Raw genomic sequence first — 17315 nt, forward strand, 5'->3', positions numbered from 1 at the left:
TTTAAACCCAAGCTTTAACAGGTTAGAATGCTAAATAGTAGCCTGATTCACGCTGGTGGTGATGAAGTGTCTTGTTTCTTGCATGCTTTCAATCAACATAGCAAATATATTAGTCTAATTACAAATAGAGGTGTCAGAAGTACCATAAATTGAGGAGTCTGTACATAAAACCTTCGACCCCAGACTCCACAGTCCGGATCACCACACAACTCCAGTCCTTAATTATGACCAGTGAACTATTTTAAGCTTAGAGCCCATTTTTAAATCTTCCTTCTCATACTGTATATCCTGTCACAGAAGGTTTACTCCCCAAGCCATAACTTACCAAATTTACTAGCACCTACGCTACAGAGCAGTAACTGTTATCATAAGCTGTACTCCTTGAATAAATAAAACCAGAACAGGAGGCTCTGCCCATATTCTGGACCGATTGGTCTTCCGATATTGGAGATGGTCCGTCTTACATTTGAAGATGTTTCACAACGATTTTCTCTTTGCTTTGAGCATAATCAGAAGATTTAGTTACTTTGTTTCAATCTCCACTTAGTTTGGTTACCTTTCAAACAGCAAAGCAAAAAAGTAGCAATAAAGACCCCAAGGGGGTGTGTGGTGGCCTGCAGAGGTGCATCAGCACATTTGATGTATGATATTGCACATTTACCCACCGATACCCAGAACGCTACTTCTGTATAAATCTCAAATCGCATGCCTGCTGTCTATAGACCATTAAATGTGTTAATGTGGCCTTTGGAAGAGAACTTGAATGCATAGAATCAAAGTTAATGTGCCTTCAGTGGCCACATTGTACCAGAAATGTATTCTCATTAAGGGGACACCTCACCTGTGCAGGTAATGGGTGTAACAGAACAAGACGCGGAGGACAGAAAGATATGGAAGAAGATGATCCGCTGTGGCAACCCCTGACGGGAGCAGCCGAAAGAAGAAGATTTACCATTTGTTCTCGAACACATGAGCGCAATAACTCTCTCCAAAAAAAATAAAACAATGTTCCAAACAAACAACCTGTGTGAAAAGGCCTTAAATCAGTGCTAAAGCTTCATTCAGCATAAGATATTCTTATTTGAGTTCCTGCTCAGGCTGCATCATACTGCTCTCTTGTATTGATTTTAATTAAATGCATTAATTAAATGCTTTCATTCTACTCCTGGTGCTCACGCGGTCACATGGTCTGCTTTGGAATGGCTATATCATCACAAAAGTGGATCCAGTTTTTTAGAAGTCCTCCAGCCAAGTACAATTATTTTCAAATGGAATCAGCTTTTTCAGAATGTACTACAGTAATAGCATAAAACAGACGTCCTTTCTGTTTCAAATGTAAGCTGCGTGTTGAGGTTGCTTTTTCCATACTATACTTGCAACTGCTGAACACAATGCTATGCTCATAAGTGTAAGTGCACTTAAGAAAAAAAAGAAACTCAATTGAACTACAGGCCGCTTGTCTGGTAAAGTAATCATGACATAAGCACGTCAAAAAAAAAATAAATAAATAAAATAAAAGTGTGCCCAATGGGGCGAGGAAATGTGCTAGGCTCTGGAAGTTGAGGTTTATTGTGCATCACTTCATATTCTGTGTACTGTCTTGAGGGGGCTCTAATCCAAACTGTTATACTTCAAGATAAAACAGTTTCCTGCTATAAACCCCTAACTGTATATCAACACAGCCATCTACTGCCACTCCCTTAGGGCAAATCACTGAAATTATTTATGGTTAAGTACCTTAGGAACTAGTCAGCACTGACTGCCTTTCATCTCTCCTTCCTATAACCGTGCATTCAAGCTTCTCCTGCAGCATGCAAGTGAGTGAGACAAATGGTGCTCAAAGCATTCTTTACAGTAGTGAAGTCATGGTGAAAGGGAAAATAACATTATAACAAGCCACGCATCTCCATGTCACTAAGCTTTGTTTGCCTTTGTAATTTAAATAGATTCATGAGATTAGGAGAAGGGGTTACAGTTCATCTGTACACAGTAGATCTCCCATCACAGACTAACCAAGACAAGCTACTTTAGATTCAAGGCCCGGGTGTTGAACAACTAAGCAGAGGAAATGACACTGAAAGCACCACGGGAGTCGGCTAGCGTTCAACTCCCAAGCTCTTGGAGCACCACATTTAAAAAACAGGGACAGTCCAACTTCATCTCCAGGTTTCAGTAAAGGCTGAAGCTCGTCCTTCTCCCACAGACTTTAACCCATTTAGGCCTCATCCTTACACCTGCCAAGTGGACAAATACAGAATACCCAAAACAGACAATTTCTTGTTTTATGCTGTTCCTGGAGCACTGGAAATGCAAGACTGTGCTTTAAATGCATGTTTAAGGCGGCTTACCTTTGATGTACTTTGTTAACTTGTGGTTACAAAATTTCATAGTACTTTTGTTTCATTTCAAATGCGTGTTTGTACACTTATGACATGCACTGCTTTTGAAAAACTTCAAAAGCTTTCAAAATAAGAGCTCTAAAAGCATCTCCTGTTCTCATGCTCCCCCAAGCCACAACACTGAATAAAATTTATTAGAGAGAGAGAGAGAGAGAGACATCTGTATCAGGAGGTTAAAGGACATTCCCCAACAGTAAAGAGACCCATTTCCCATAATGCACACATTTTCTGCAAGAATAACTCCACAACTACTTTGTGGATGAACATCTGCATGTCACAAAACAGTTACTTCACTCGTAAGATGGCGGCCAATATGACCAGAGTCACACTAGACAGCAGCTTAATCCTGGTCAGTCAGACGGCAGCCAGGAAAACAGCTTTAATAATCGGTCAGTTGCGAAAAATAGAAATGATGCAGCTTCCCTGCTAGGTCACGTGAAAGCTGCTGGCAAAACACAACCCCTCAGTTAAGCTAAATATTATGCAGCCTGTGCTCATTATTCTTATTGCACCTTTGGAGAGATTACGCTGCAGACAAAGTACAGTACAGTAACAGACCACACTGTGCGTCAGCCTGCTATCCTCCACTTCTAAATGTCAAATAATAATCATTTAATATTTTTTCACTTAATTCATATATATTCATTTTATATATAAAAATGTAAGTTTATATATATTTATATGGTGTAGCTTGCAGAACTACCAAAAATATTGATATGAATGACTGTCCCTTAACAGTACAAGTAGTGTGTTTCGGTTGAGAAAATGACCTACAAATTGTACAAGAGTACCTCTGATGATATGGTTTTGAAGAAGGAAAAATAAAATACACAGGAGAATATAAATATACTCTGCTGAATTCATAATTAGGTCAATTAAGATAATGCTACACTGAAAGCAGACATATGTTATGAATTTTATTAAAAGCTGCTTGGCAACCCTAGTATTAAAAACTCCACTGATGATCAGGTTGTACAGATGGAGGCAGCCACAGAGATGGCAGCAACAGACAGTTAAACAAGGCATTCCCAATCCATTAAACCAAAACACAGTTGTGCTTCATCTTATCTGACCTCGTTTTGACGTCTGTACGCCGCCAGTCCAAGTCTTTGATAGATTAAAAAAAAGTGGCTTAGGGCTTCTGCAGAAACTAGGCCGATTTGCTTTCCTGGCTAACTTGAAAAGTTCAAAGTAAAGATGGACTTCGAGGAGGAAGGCTTCCTCTGGGCATGTTCCTGATCGTGTGTCTCCTGTTCTGTGAAAGCTATTTAATTCCTTGTTAAACTTCTCAGCATACGGTAGGTGTGAGCTGCATGTGTTGAACTTGGCCCCATCACATTAGAGGTGTGCAGCCCTGACACCCCCAAGCAAACACTGTGGCCTTTAGTGTCACACTTGCTTAATAAAGCCTCTTTTCAGTTTCTTCCTTTAATGTTCCAATTCAAAAACTAAATTTTAAGACTTAAGGATTTGAGCAAAGGTGTAAGAAATTACTCCTATGAAAATAACTTGGATTTATTTAAGAGCACCTGCATTATACACAAGCGTGCACTGAAGTGAATGTCAGCACAGAAAAACAAAATGTGCATTACGCCTCAATTTGGTGCTGCCAGAAGTGAGCACGACTCAACAATAATTTCTAGAAGAAGCAACTGTTCTTTCATACGAACACCTCCACTATTTCAGGTCCATCTCCCCTGCCCTGGGTAATTTCTTGAAATCTGAGGACGCCTCAGCAATATAACTAACTCTAGAAGTGCCTTTACTAGCATCTCTTTAGGGTAGTGATGTGCAGAAAGGCACAATGCATTAGTCCTTGAAGCAAATTGACTACAGCAGCAGACGGACAACCATAACTGATTCAACTTCAGGTCCCCAATGCTGCCTTACAGACCAGATCACCAAAACTAGATGGCTGCTGAAAGAAAAAAAAAAAAAGCTTGTTGATCGGACAGATCCGAGTTCCTGATGCAACATGCAGGTGGTAGAGTCAGAATTTGGTGTAAGCAACATGAATCCATGGATCCATTCTGCCTTGCGTCAATGGTATCTGCTGGTGATGGTGATTTAATAATTTGGGTAAGGATTTCCTGGCACTTATTAGGCCTTTGTAAAACTCAATTAGCCTCATTTGAATTCCACAGAGAGAATAAGCCTGGCTCTGTGACTATATACACATCTTTATGGCCACAGCCTGCTCTTTTTTTTTTTTTTTTTTTTTTTTAAACAAAATAAGATAACATGCAATGTAACAAAGCAGGCATCATCTCAAACTGGTTCCACAAGCATGAAAAGGACTGCAGAATATTACCAGTAACAGAGGACTGTGCACCTTCTGGAGAATATAGAAAAGGAAGTTCATAGCATGAATGTGACACTGAAACATGGGCAGGAAGTGAGTAATCCCACTGACGCAACATACACCAAAATACCACACACTTAGTGTGTAAAGTGCTTTGTGATGATGTGCTCCATAAAAGCACAATACACAAAAAGACTGAAAAATAATGTTGGTTAATGCCTGCAGTTTACCAGCTAAACAGATCATAACTTTATTGCTAGAATGATCGTAGGTCAGACAATTCTAGCATTGCATAGATCAGGTATTTTAATTTGGATTCCGTATATAAAGCCTGTAGTTTAGTTTCTTCAATGTTGTAAGTATTCACTGCATCATTTGCTAGTACATCCCATATTTACTAACTGAAATTTAAATTGTCTCACGTTTCATGAATACAGCAACTAAACAAAGCTTTTACCGTGGATACAATTTTAAGCATATCTTCATAAATGAATAATGGAACAGTTTTACATCAGTCTTCATACTGTAAACTGTATGGACAGAGACAGAATATTGCAATTAGACACAATAGGTGTTCAAGTTTGCCAAATCTACATATCCATCTCCAAACATTGCCATCTTTCATCTTTTGAAAGTAATTTAACAGACATGTAAAACACATGCTCTCTAGCAACTTCTCTACAAGAAAGGGTATCTGGCAATGCCAGGGTTGGTATAAAGTCACTATGGTCACTGACATTTCTTAGGAGGAAAAAGTTTGGCCCCAAACCAAAAATTGACTCCCTAAACCCGCTGTGGTGAGCAACTTGCATGCTTGTGCCAAGCCCCAATAATGTCTCCTTGGGACATTTCTCAAATGAACTATGGGTGCAATCACTGAATAAAAAGCTCCCTGGGGGAATCTTTGCAAAATCTGGCGGTGGTAGGTTTACCAGTATGGATATGCATAATAGACAAACACACATTAAACTTAATAGATTAGATACAAGTTAAAGGGTAACATTTGCCACAGTATTACTTAAACTAGAACATCAAGAAAAGTCAGCATATTAATGATTTTTTTTTTTTTTGGCTTAAGCACCTAAAAGGCAATGCAACATAGCAGGATTCACCAGATAGCATTTATTGTCAAAAGCCATATTATTACCCTGTGGTACAAAGAGCACCACTGCCTCAAGAGTAAACATGCTGAAGCCGATCCCACTGAGGTTTCACTCACCTTAAGCTTTTTGTTCAGCTTGCTGCAGTACCTATACAGCACTGCTAGGTTCAGGGGACCAAAATCGGCATAAAAGCTGAAACACAGAAGCAAACAAGAAAAGTATGAACAAACAAAGAAAAATACAAGACTGGCACAAAACACACACCCACAACAACAACAGTAGTGCCTAAGGGAAGGATGAAGACAAAAGGTTATACTTTAAAATTAGAAGCAGGCTTTAAGTATATGGTAACCTCCCAAAGCCTTCAATGGCACTTAATTTTAAAATCTCCAAAAATGTAGTCGGTTGAAGGTGTACCAAGTATAAAATGCAATCTTCATCACAGCTGCAGTCTGGAGTTGTCTGAGGTCAACAGTGTCTAAGTGCTTATAGAACTCTCACCTTTGCTTCATTTATTCTACACTCAAGGGTTTTAAGCAATATCTTGGGTGACTTATCTACTAACTCCTTTTTAATCAGTCCTGAAATTCATTACAACAGTAAACCAAACCCCATTCCCTTCTTCCCAATGAATAGTGGTATTCTTTATTTATATATATAATAAGCAAACAAAAAAAATTAAAGAGAAAAAAAAAATCAATGAGATAATATCAAAGAAAGAAAATGGCCTGCAGGTTATACTGATCCTTAAACACAGGCGGTCAACTTGAAAGTCACTGGCAAAGACAGCAATATTCAGACAAGCATTTTCTAACCTGCTTCATCCTGAACAGAGGGATGTGTGAGGTGCTACAGCAATAGCCCCCTTGAAGTAACTGCATTACCTAGAAATGGGTTTAATACAACGTGCAAACATGAATAAGCACCAAAAGAAAATGACAAATCATTACGAACTAGCAGGGACTTCACACAACGTTCCTTACTCTGAACAAGTTAAAAAAAAAAAAATGAACAGTGGTGGGGATGAGAACTTTTTTGGAATGATGGATGTATTAAATAAAAAACCACCCACTACTGCAAATACAGTCATATGAAAAAGTTTGGGAATCCCTCTCAGCCTGCATAATAATTGACTACTTTCAACAAAAAAAAGATAACAGTGGTATGCCTTTCATTTCCTAGGAGTACTGCGGTGTTTTCCAAACAAAGATTTTTAGTGACGCAGTATTTAGTTGTATGGAATTAAACCAAATGTGAAAAACTGGCTGTGCAAAAATGTGGGTCCCCTTGTAAATTTTGTATGTCACTGCTCAATGCTGATTACTTGGTTGGATGAGCTCGTTACGCCTTGGACTTCATAGACAGGTGTGTCCAATCAGGAGATAGAAAGGTATTTAAGGTGGTCAATTGCAAGTTGTGCTTCCTTCCCTTTGACTCTCCTCTGAAGAGGGACAGCATGGGATCCTCAAAGCAACTCTCCAAAGATCTGAAAACAAAGATTGTCGAGTCTCCTGGTTTAGGGGAAGGCTACAAAAAGCCATCTCAGAGGTTTAAACTGTCAGTTTCTGTAACTGTAAGGAATGGAGTCAGGAAATGGAAGGCCACAGGCACAATTGCTGTTAAACCCAGCAGGTCTGGCAGACCAAGAAAAATACAGGAGCGGCATATGAGCAGGATTGTGAGAATGGTTAGACAACACACAGATCACCTCCAAAGACCTGCAAGAACATCTTGCTGCAGATGGTGTATCTGTACATCGTTCTACAATTCAGCACAATTTGCACAAAGAACATCTGTATGGCAGGGTGATGAGAAAGAAGCCCTTTCTGCACTCACGCCACAGAGTCGCTTGTTGTATGCCAATGCTCATTTAGACAAGCCAGATTCACTTGGGAACAAAGTGCTTTGGACTGATGAGACAAAAATTGATTTGGTTAGAACAAAAAGCTCTTTGCATGGCAGAAGAACACCACATTCCAAGAAAAACACCTGCTACCTACTGTCAAATTTGGTGGGAGGATCCATCATGCTGTGGGGCTGTGTGGCTAGTTCAGGGACTGGGGCCCTTGTTAAAGTTGAGGGCCGGATGAATTCAACCCAATATCAACAAATTCTTCAGGATAACGTTCAAGCATCAGTCACAAAGTTGAAGTTACGCAGGGGTTGGATATTCCAACAAGACAATGACCCAAAACACAGTTGGAAATCTACAAAGGCACTCATGCAAAGGGAGAAGTACAATGTTCTGGAATGGCCATCACAGTCCCCTGACTTGAATATCATCAAAAATCATGGGATGATTTGAAGCAGGCTGTCCATCAAATTGAACTGAACTGGAGAGATTTTGTATGAAGAAATGATCAAAAATACCTCCGTCCAGAATCCACACACTCAAAGGCTATAAGAGGACAGCATCGAGAGGCTGTTAGATTTGCAAAAGGAGGTTCAACTAAGTATTGATGTCATATCTCTGTTGGGGTGCCCACATTTATGCACCTGTCTAATGTTGTTATGATGCATATTGCATATTTTCTGTTAGCCAATAAAAGGTGTCATTTTGCTTGGATTAACTAAAAAGATTACAATATGAAAGCTTTCGAGGCAACTCAGGCCCCTTCTTCAGGCAAGATGTAGAGTTGCCTTGAAAGCTTGCATATTGTAATCTTTTTAGTTAGCCAATAAAAGGTGTCATTTTGCTTGGCTTTTCTCTACATTCATAATGACTAACATGGTACAACACCCTAGTACTACTGTTAATCCAATAAACTTAATGTCACTGCTGAAATACTACTGTTTCCATAAGGCATGTCATATTAAAAGGAAGTTGCTACTGTGAAAGCTCAGCCAATGACAAACAAAAATCCAAAGAATTAAGCGGGGTTCCCAAACTTTTTCATAAGACTATGTATTAAATAAAGCCAGAATCTATCCCAGGAGAATGTTAGACACTAACTTGTCACAGATCTTTCCTCATCTCCAGGATGCCACAAAGTTGATAGCTAATAAACCACACCACCTTCCACCCCCTTCCTTCCAGTAACCAAGCTAGCCCAAAACTATGAAATCAGGAGTAGACCCTTACAGAAATCAAGCCAAACCCTCACCCATCTCTCCCCACACCTGAAACAAATACATTTTCCTACCAACTTTTCAGGACCCAATTTTTACTCATCCATATCAACAGCTTTTTTGGATAAAAAAAATTGAAACAATTTGCTTGTTAGCTACCCAAAAGGAGCTCAACTGAACAAATGAGCAACCGCACGATCAATGATCCCATTACCTCAACCCAAACACCATTAACATATTCTCAATCCAATCAGTCATGCACAACTCAACCAAAACGTCATCTCTACCAAGCTCCAAAAGCACCATCCTCAAGTTATAGTTGTCTCATTCTTCCAAATCCAAAATCCTCCATCGCCCCCAAAAAACATGGAATAATGCTATATGTACACATTTTTATCCTTTCATCCACCAATAAAGATAAAGGCTCCTAAGAAGACTATACCCACTTTCTTTGCCAAATTTGGTTATTTCTTCCAACATTCAGGGCTGTGGAGCTGGTACACTAAACCTTCAACTCCAACTCCTCAGTTTCTGGTAAAAAAAAAAATATTCTTCATCCATACCATGCCTGTTCTAATGAAAAATGTACTTATCTCCCTAACTTAAAAAAAAAAAAAAAATTAATAATCCTTCATTGACCAAGCAATAAAAGCATCACACTCAGCCCTAAAAAAGCTTTTAACAACCATTCCTCCAAATAAAACTAACTTACTACAACTAACAAAGTAAAAAACTTACCACCACCAAATACACCTCAGTCATCACTAATGTCTGGCAAGTATCAGACTTGCATCTTCCTCAAAAACAAAAAAAAAACTTTAGAACCACAGCTTGAATTTCAGCATGGTATTGTGGGAATCGTGTTTAATATTTAAAAGGTTTAACTTAAACTTGAAAATCTGCATTGTGCTTTTCAAGGCAAAAAACTTTTGTCTCATTATGGAATTCGTTCAGAAATATACTGTAAATACATGCCTTGAAAAGTGTGATGTTACAATTCAGCTGTGAGCTGCACTTATTTTATATTGTAGTGTCAAATATTTAAAAGAGGGAGTCCAAAATGAGAATAAGATTAGTCTTTCAATATCTTATTGAAAGACTAATCTTATTCTCATTTTAGAATAATAAAGAAATGGAGGCTTCTCATTAAACCTATAAAACGTAACGGACACACCTACAAGTGTGCATCTAACCATCCATTACCTAACCAACCTACCAAATTTAAGGGTCTCCAGTGTCTTTCCCGGGTGCACTGGGCTCAACCAACCCTTGGACAGGGCACCTCACTTGAAAACATTCACAGTTACTCATATGGAAACACATGAGTCATCAGCTAATCAGAACTGCATATTGTTGGGATGTGGGACAAAAACATGGTATTCCATGGGAACTCTGCACATCTGTAGCAAGTTTAGTTTTTTGAGAAATAAAACACCACAAGGCAGGTTGCTCTCTCTATATACATGTGGCTAGTGTACAACATTCCAAAATAAAAAATATGTTCCAAAACTTCCATATTAGCCAGATATACATGTGGCTCAGCTAATAATAACTTGACACATGAGGCAAACCTCTTTAGTGATGTAACACGTAATGCACCAATAGACACACACACACAACTGCACAGACATTAAAACAGTACACTTCACTGCTGAAAAGCAATCACCAAGCACTAAATTTATGTTGGTTTTTGGATTGCAGAAGCAAGAGTATTGTTTATATACTAAATTGTGATGAATGCAGCAAAAGTATATAAACACACATATTTGAAAAAAAAAAATGGGAGTAAAAGTTGCAGCTCCCACTTATGAAGCTTCACTTGAAAGTGGATGCCAAACTTGATGAATGCAGTTGCTAACCTCACTGAACCAGAACGTCAGATTTCACGACTACTGATTGCAGAGCATAGCAAATTACATGTCCTGTGATGACTTTCCAGCACATTTCCAAAGTATAATAATAATTCTTTACATTTATATAGCACTTTTCTCACTGCTCAAAGTGCTCCTGGAAAGCAAACCCATCAACTCCTTACTGTGAGGCATCAGTGCTCATCAGTAGACCCCTTTAACTGACCATCAATAACATGCACCTCTGTATACTTCGATGGGGGGTGGGAGCAAAAAAATCAAATGTAACCAACTGTATCTCAAATGTTGTTAAGGTATCATGAATAAAGGCATCAGCAAAATAATAAGCAATAATAATTTAACAAAGATTGAAAAACAACGGGTACAGATTTGAAAAATTAAAAGCATTAGGAGTTTGTGACATTTTAAATTTGAGTTAATTTGACCCTCCCATTAAATATTTCTCTTCTGTAAATGTTAACTAGCTTCTGTCTCCTACACATACTGATGTGAACAAAACCCACAATTTGGAAAATCTGACCAAACGATTTACAGACAACTTTAAATTATTTTGTAGTACTAGGGTGTTGTACAGTGTTAGCCATTATGAATGTAATGAAATGTCAAGCAAAATGACACCTTTTATTGGCTAACTAAAAAGATTACAATATGCAAGCTTTCGAGGCAACTCCGGCCCCTTCTTCATTCAAGATGTAAAAATGTTTCTTCTACAAATAGCCTTAAAGAGTTTCTACAAAAGGACATATTCTGAGTTAGATTGGTTTTCACTAACTCATTTCGGACTCGCATCACAATTTCCGAACTTGTATTTTAATATTGATTTTTCCTTAACATCGCTGAATAAATCTAGTGTGTGCAAATAACAGTCCATGATGACCGCACATTATTTTTAAACAAACTCTACGCCGAATTCTCTCCAATTCTTTCCCAAATTTCTGCTAATTAGAGAGAACCATCGTCTCATGAACACAAACGGTATTCAGGTTCCGGCAAGTAGGAATCAGTCAAACAAGTCCGGTCCACGGTTGTTGTAATCACAAGGCTTGCCACCTCAACCTGGACGGAAGCCAATGGGAGGAGAAAGATAAAGCTTTTACTTACTTCTCGTAAACAAATTCGTCATCTGTGCAGAAGTAATGTGTATTCACTGTGCTTTTCGGCTTGTTTCGCAGGGTGGCGAAATACAATCGATCTGTAGAAAAAGGAAAGAGAACAAGTCGGGGTGAATAGTAAGAACGGAATGAGACCGGTTATAAAGCTCCATAACCAAAGCGCATTCACACTGTGCGCTCAAAATGAAGCGGTGCAGGATGTACCGCGCATGCAAAAAGGGGTGGGGTTCGTGTTTAAAAATCGCACTGAACTAGCAGCCAGCACCAAATGTACAAAAGAATAGTGACAACTCTACAGCATTCTCTCGCATGCCCGCCACAAGTTAAGCAAACCAGTGCCCCGCAAAAAAATAAAGTAAAACAAGCCCATTCCGACCGCAATCCCTGCCGGGGACTCTCGCCTCACCTTTAATGAACTCCGAAGCACCGATAAGTTCATTGTCGTCTGCCATCTTAAACAGGATCGAAAGGAGCGCGGAATGCTTGAGTTGGTCGAGATTCATGGGACTCAACTTCACTGCGTGCGGGAATAACAACAGTAAACTGTCGTCGTCTGAAGCGCTCAATCACGGGGGCGTCATCGCGCTCGCTCGGTGTTGTCCCGCTGTAGCTGCCCCGAGTGCGGCTGGACTTTCACCCTGTCTTCCCTTAAGACGTCTTCGTTCTTATTTCCCAGTAGCCGCAAACGCGGGCACGATTATCCTTTGCGCTCAGACCTCCCTCGCCAGCGTGAAGCGAAGCCCACCGCCCGTATCAGCTCTTCTGCTCCTCCATGGTTGCGAAGACAAACTACTCTAAGCAACATCTTAAAGAGGTGTCACGTGGCCGGCGAGCACCAATCTCTGCACGCGGGACGTTGCTAGGGTTCAGTGCCCTGGAGCCAATCAGCGCCCGCCGAGGCTTCTAAGCGAGAAGCGAGAGGCGAGAGGCAAGGTGGGGGGGAGCCAGCAGGCGGCCGACGACGTGCCCCGGAGACTCGAGTGAGGAGACGCTTGAAATCCGAGAGTCCTCTTTGGGAATGTCCCACTTCGGACAGCTAACCTATGCTGTAAGGGCGAAAGTTAACAAACGGTAAACAATCGGCCCGCGTCCAGCGTTCGTAACCAAAGATATACACAGTAAAAAAAGAAAAAAGCCGCCAAAAATGTCTGGCGTCTTTTTAGATGTGACGACACCTCCTGGTCCCACGAGTGTGAATGAAATGGCATCCAGCTCGTGTGGGACAGGATGACAGGACTCGACCAGATGCTGTCAAACGATATGAATTTAAAGGATTGCTTTAACAGGTAATTAGCATCGTGAGGTAATTGTGAATTGAAAAAAGATGCACGGTCCGACTGCGGAAAGCATCAAATTGGCTAGTGTGTTCAAATCAAGACGTTTCAATTATAAACTATTTATGGATGGAGGGCGATACATGCGTGAAATCCTCGGTTAAAATGGTAAGATAAGGGACAGATGAATAACAATACAGTTGTGATATACATATAATAACTTCACACAACCAGGCGAATTTCACTGGGCAGAAGGGTGCCTGAACCTATCATAGCAGTTCTGGGCCTAATAATAATAATAGACTTAATTTATATAGCTCACTAAAATAACATAGTCATCCCTAGGTGTTTTACAAATCAAGTTAAGTGAAACAATAAATACAAAACATTCCACATTATTAAAAGGATAAGTGTCTGTCTCGGTGGAGGTCCAGTTGCTATGTCTCTGTGGTTCCAAAACATTTTTAGTAATGGAATGCATTACATTTGTCATTCCAACACATGGCACATCACAGACATTAACACTGTGGTTTTTACGAAGCCCTTACCAAATGGCACATAATAGAAACATTTGCATTGCATGGTGCTTTCCAAATGTTAATACTGAGATATACGTTGGTCGTTTAGATTTTAACCCATCTTGGACAGCAAGCACAATCAATACTATTTAAAGCTCTATGTGAAAAATTCAACAGAATAACATGAACAAATCTCTAGATTATCAAGACCACATTAGTACCAGGGTGTTGTACCGTGTTAGGGATTACAGATGTAGTGAGAAGTTAAGCAAAATGACGCCTTTTATGGGCTAACTAGAAATATTACAATATGCAAGTTTTTAAGGCAACTCAGGCCCCGAAAGCTTGCATATTGTAACCTTTCTAGTTAGCCCATAAAAGGCGTCATTTTGCTTACCTTCTCCAGACCACACTGAAACAAACAAGTCCTTAAATTCTTCTTAAAGATAGTCACTGTCACAGAGGTTCTGACAGACTACGTGGAGCTTGTTCCATACGCAAGGCCCAGTAGAACGATTGTCTCAAAGTATTTATTCTGATAGACCTTAGTGCAGCATTTGATTCTGTCAAGCCTGATATGCTGCTGTCCAGAATGGAGCACATTCTGGGTGTCTCTGGCTCTGCTCTTCAATAGATTAAGTCCTACCTGACTGACTGATAGGCAAGAATTTGTTAGTCTTAGCAACAGGAAGTCCAGCTCAGCGACGGTGACACAAAGAGGGCCAAGGACAGAGCCTTGAGGAACTCTGCTCTTCTGCTCCCCCTTGGCCATATTATTAGGAGCTTTGGACTGGGTCATCATTTTGTTGCAGATGATACTCCATTCTATTCAAAGTTAAATGTGAAAGTTCATCAGAGCTTTCTCAGCTCTCAACTTGCCATATAACTTGCAGGTGGCGCAGTGGTAGCGCTGCTGCTTTGCAGTAAGGAGATCTGTGGGTTCGTTTCCTGGGTCCTCCCTGCGTGGAGAGCACTTTGAGCAGCGGGAAAACTGCTATATAAATGTAAAGAATTATTATTATTATTATTCAGGGAAATTAAACCCTGAATGGAATGCAACTCTTTAAAATTAAACTGCAACAAAACCAAAGTCATGCTAATTGGCATGAAAGCTCAGTTTAAGAAAATGAGCTCTTCTCAATCGCCCTTGATGATGTCATCAGACCACCGTCTGCTGGGAATCTTGGGGACTTTTTTCCAATGGTGCCCCATGCCCCATTAGCCTCGATTTGAAATTTTTAGAAAACACTTAACTTTAGAACACAATTTTGCATGGCAAATGCATATATAACATGTTTGGGAAGAAATGACTTTGACGTAAAAAATACCAAACCTATCATTTAAGGGTTAAAATATTTTTGAAAGGCACCGGGCAAGAGTAAAATCTATAGATTTATGCACAGAACTGTGCTTTATATTTTAATATTCACAGGTTAATTAACAGGCAATCCCAATTTATCATCAAACATATCTGTAACTTTCACTGTGTAGGTATGCTTATGCTCACTACTCATAAAGTTGATAGACAATGCTTAATAACACTTTAATAAAGTTTAAAATGTGCATACTCTGTAGCCCTGCTCTTTTCGGGTTTTCATTACACCTTACAGACATTGTCATCCTGAGTGACTAAACAATTGAACTATAAAAGGCTGCCAGCTCAATCAAAAGTGCTGACTCACAGTTTAAAAATATAAAAAGCAGTCATACTTTACATATTGTGTGCCTTGGGGTGTGCTGACTGTGGAAAGACGCATGTAAAATCACAGAGGCAGACGATCAATTCACACGAATGACTCTCTCTGACCTTAAAGAAGCTTACTTGACCTGCAGGTGCTCATACTGTACAAATGTGAAAAACAATTGCGTTGTACTGATAAGCTGTCTTCATCTGGTATTAAATACAGACTTGGACCGTGACATATCTTAAGGGCCCAGGGTTACCTTCCTCTACTCATGCTCACTTAGTTTCTTTCCCTACAGTGAATTCAGATTGCATTGTTCCCATTGCAGAAATATCTAAACATATTTATGGAACATGTAAAGGCACACTAATAATAAATACACTTAAATGTTGTCTCTATTGGCGGAGTGATGTTTGCTGCACAATAAAACATGATTAGTTGAGCTGCCCATTAAAACCAGGCAGATTGGTATTTTTAAATAATCTTTAATATGGGATGCGTGTGTATGTGCTGTACAATATGACAATCCCATTTTCTGTCCCCCATCATTTACTCAATGTCTGACCCCAAATAAGCCACTTAACCTTCCATTAGTCACATTGTTGAAATTCTGCACATATGTAAAATGAACTGATTATAGAACTGTGTAACCCTGAACAAATTGCTTAATTTGCTAGAAAACCCATTATAAATATGAAACCAACAATTCCGCACTTATGTAAAGATTCTTGGGATATTTTTTTTTTTTTTCCGGTAGAAAGATGCAGTACAAAGTTTCAAGTTTAAGAAACCTTGACTTTGTGTTGGGCCCTGAGCAAATTAACAAGCCAGTGCATACAAAGAGTTCTACATAAAAAGAGCCTTGTGATGGTATTAACTGCATGACTCCTATGCAGCCGTTTAGTTAGATAGATAGATAGATAGATAGATAGATAGATAGATAGATAGATAGATAGATAGATAGATAGATAGATAGATAGCATATTTGGCAGGATTAGATAGATAGCGTAGTTGGCAGGATTAGATAGATAGATAGATAGATAGATAGATAGATAGATAGATAGATAGATAGATAGATAGATAGATAGATAGATAGGTGCTATAAAATAGATAGATAGCGTAGTTGGCAGGATTAGATAGATAGATAGATAGATAGATAGATAGATAGATAGATAGATAGATAGATAGATAGATAGAACTTTATCTACTAATTACTTTGCAAAAAGGCTTGTGTCTTGCTGCACTGTGTTTTTACTTTTTGTGATTTGAAATTTTGATATATAATTACAATCTTTCCGATTCCATTATGTCCCGTGCCTTATTTGCCTCACTGTGCCACCCTGAGCTAATCAATTAACTCCTCAGTGTTCAAATTTGTAGAAGCAGGCAAATCATTTTCCATAAGGTACCTGTAAAGAGGCTATGGGTGTTCATTCTAAAACACCAAATTTAAACTGCTTTTCTCATATTTAGCTGTTATGACAAATTATCATGCCATACATCCATGTACTGTTATTCTGAAAACATCAGCGTACAGAGACAATATTAACCCAAGTGTCAGTGCTCATTATTGGACCCCGAGAGCCAATTAAGTCATCATCTTAAAATAACACTTCAGTGGCATTTGTAGCCTATCTACCAACCAGAAATTCTAAATCATTTCACATTTTTCTGTCACTCTAGCTTTTACCTCTTATGTGTTGCTTATGACACATCCATACTAATTACTTTATGAAATGACTTGTCTTGCTGTATTGGTCTCGTATGTATTTTTAGTTTCTTATTTGAATCTTTAATCGTTTTAATCAGACTTTACTTGATATTTACAGCCACACAGCGTTTAGTTCAGAAGCCTCACATTTTAGGCCTTTTGATGTTCACTTCTGCCTAACGTTTCAATGACATTTCTAATACACTCAGTCAGAATCATGGCTAGTGGGCTTTTTCTTCTTTATAATACACTGCTAGATGCTCACCAGATA

General features: G+C 39.2%; 1 protein-coding gene across 4 annotated transcripts in view; it reads right to left on the reverse strand.

The window, feature by feature from the left end:
* Positions 1–12675, reverse strand: part of cdc14ab (cell division cycle 14Ab) — an 83036-nt gene extending 70361 nt beyond the window's left edge. For 2 of the 4 annotated variants that reach the window (XM_051933044.1, XM_051933041.1), the window contains exons 1-3: positions 12263–12674; positions 11846–11936; positions 5921–5996 (exon numbers count right to left, since the gene is read on the reverse strand). In XM_051933044.1, coding sequence (XP_051789004.1) covers positions 5921–5996; positions 11846–11936; positions 12263–12359 — 264 coding nt within the window. In that variant the 5' untranslated portion in view covers positions 12360–12674. Of the gene's footprint in view, positions 1–5920; positions 5997–11845; positions 11937–12262 lie in introns of all 4 variants that reach the window. The other 2 variants (XM_051933043.1, XM_051933042.1) reach the window with 2 other exon arrangements.
* Positions 12676–17315: the final 4640 nt, after the last annotated feature.

Source organism: Erpetoichthys calabaricus, chromosome 10 (genome assembly GCF_900747795.2).
Source record: "Erpetoichthys calabaricus chromosome 10, fErpCal1.3, whole genome shotgun sequence".
Classification (NCBI taxonomy): Eukaryota; Metazoa; Chordata; class Cladistia; order Polypteriformes; family Polypteridae; genus Erpetoichthys; species Erpetoichthys calabaricus.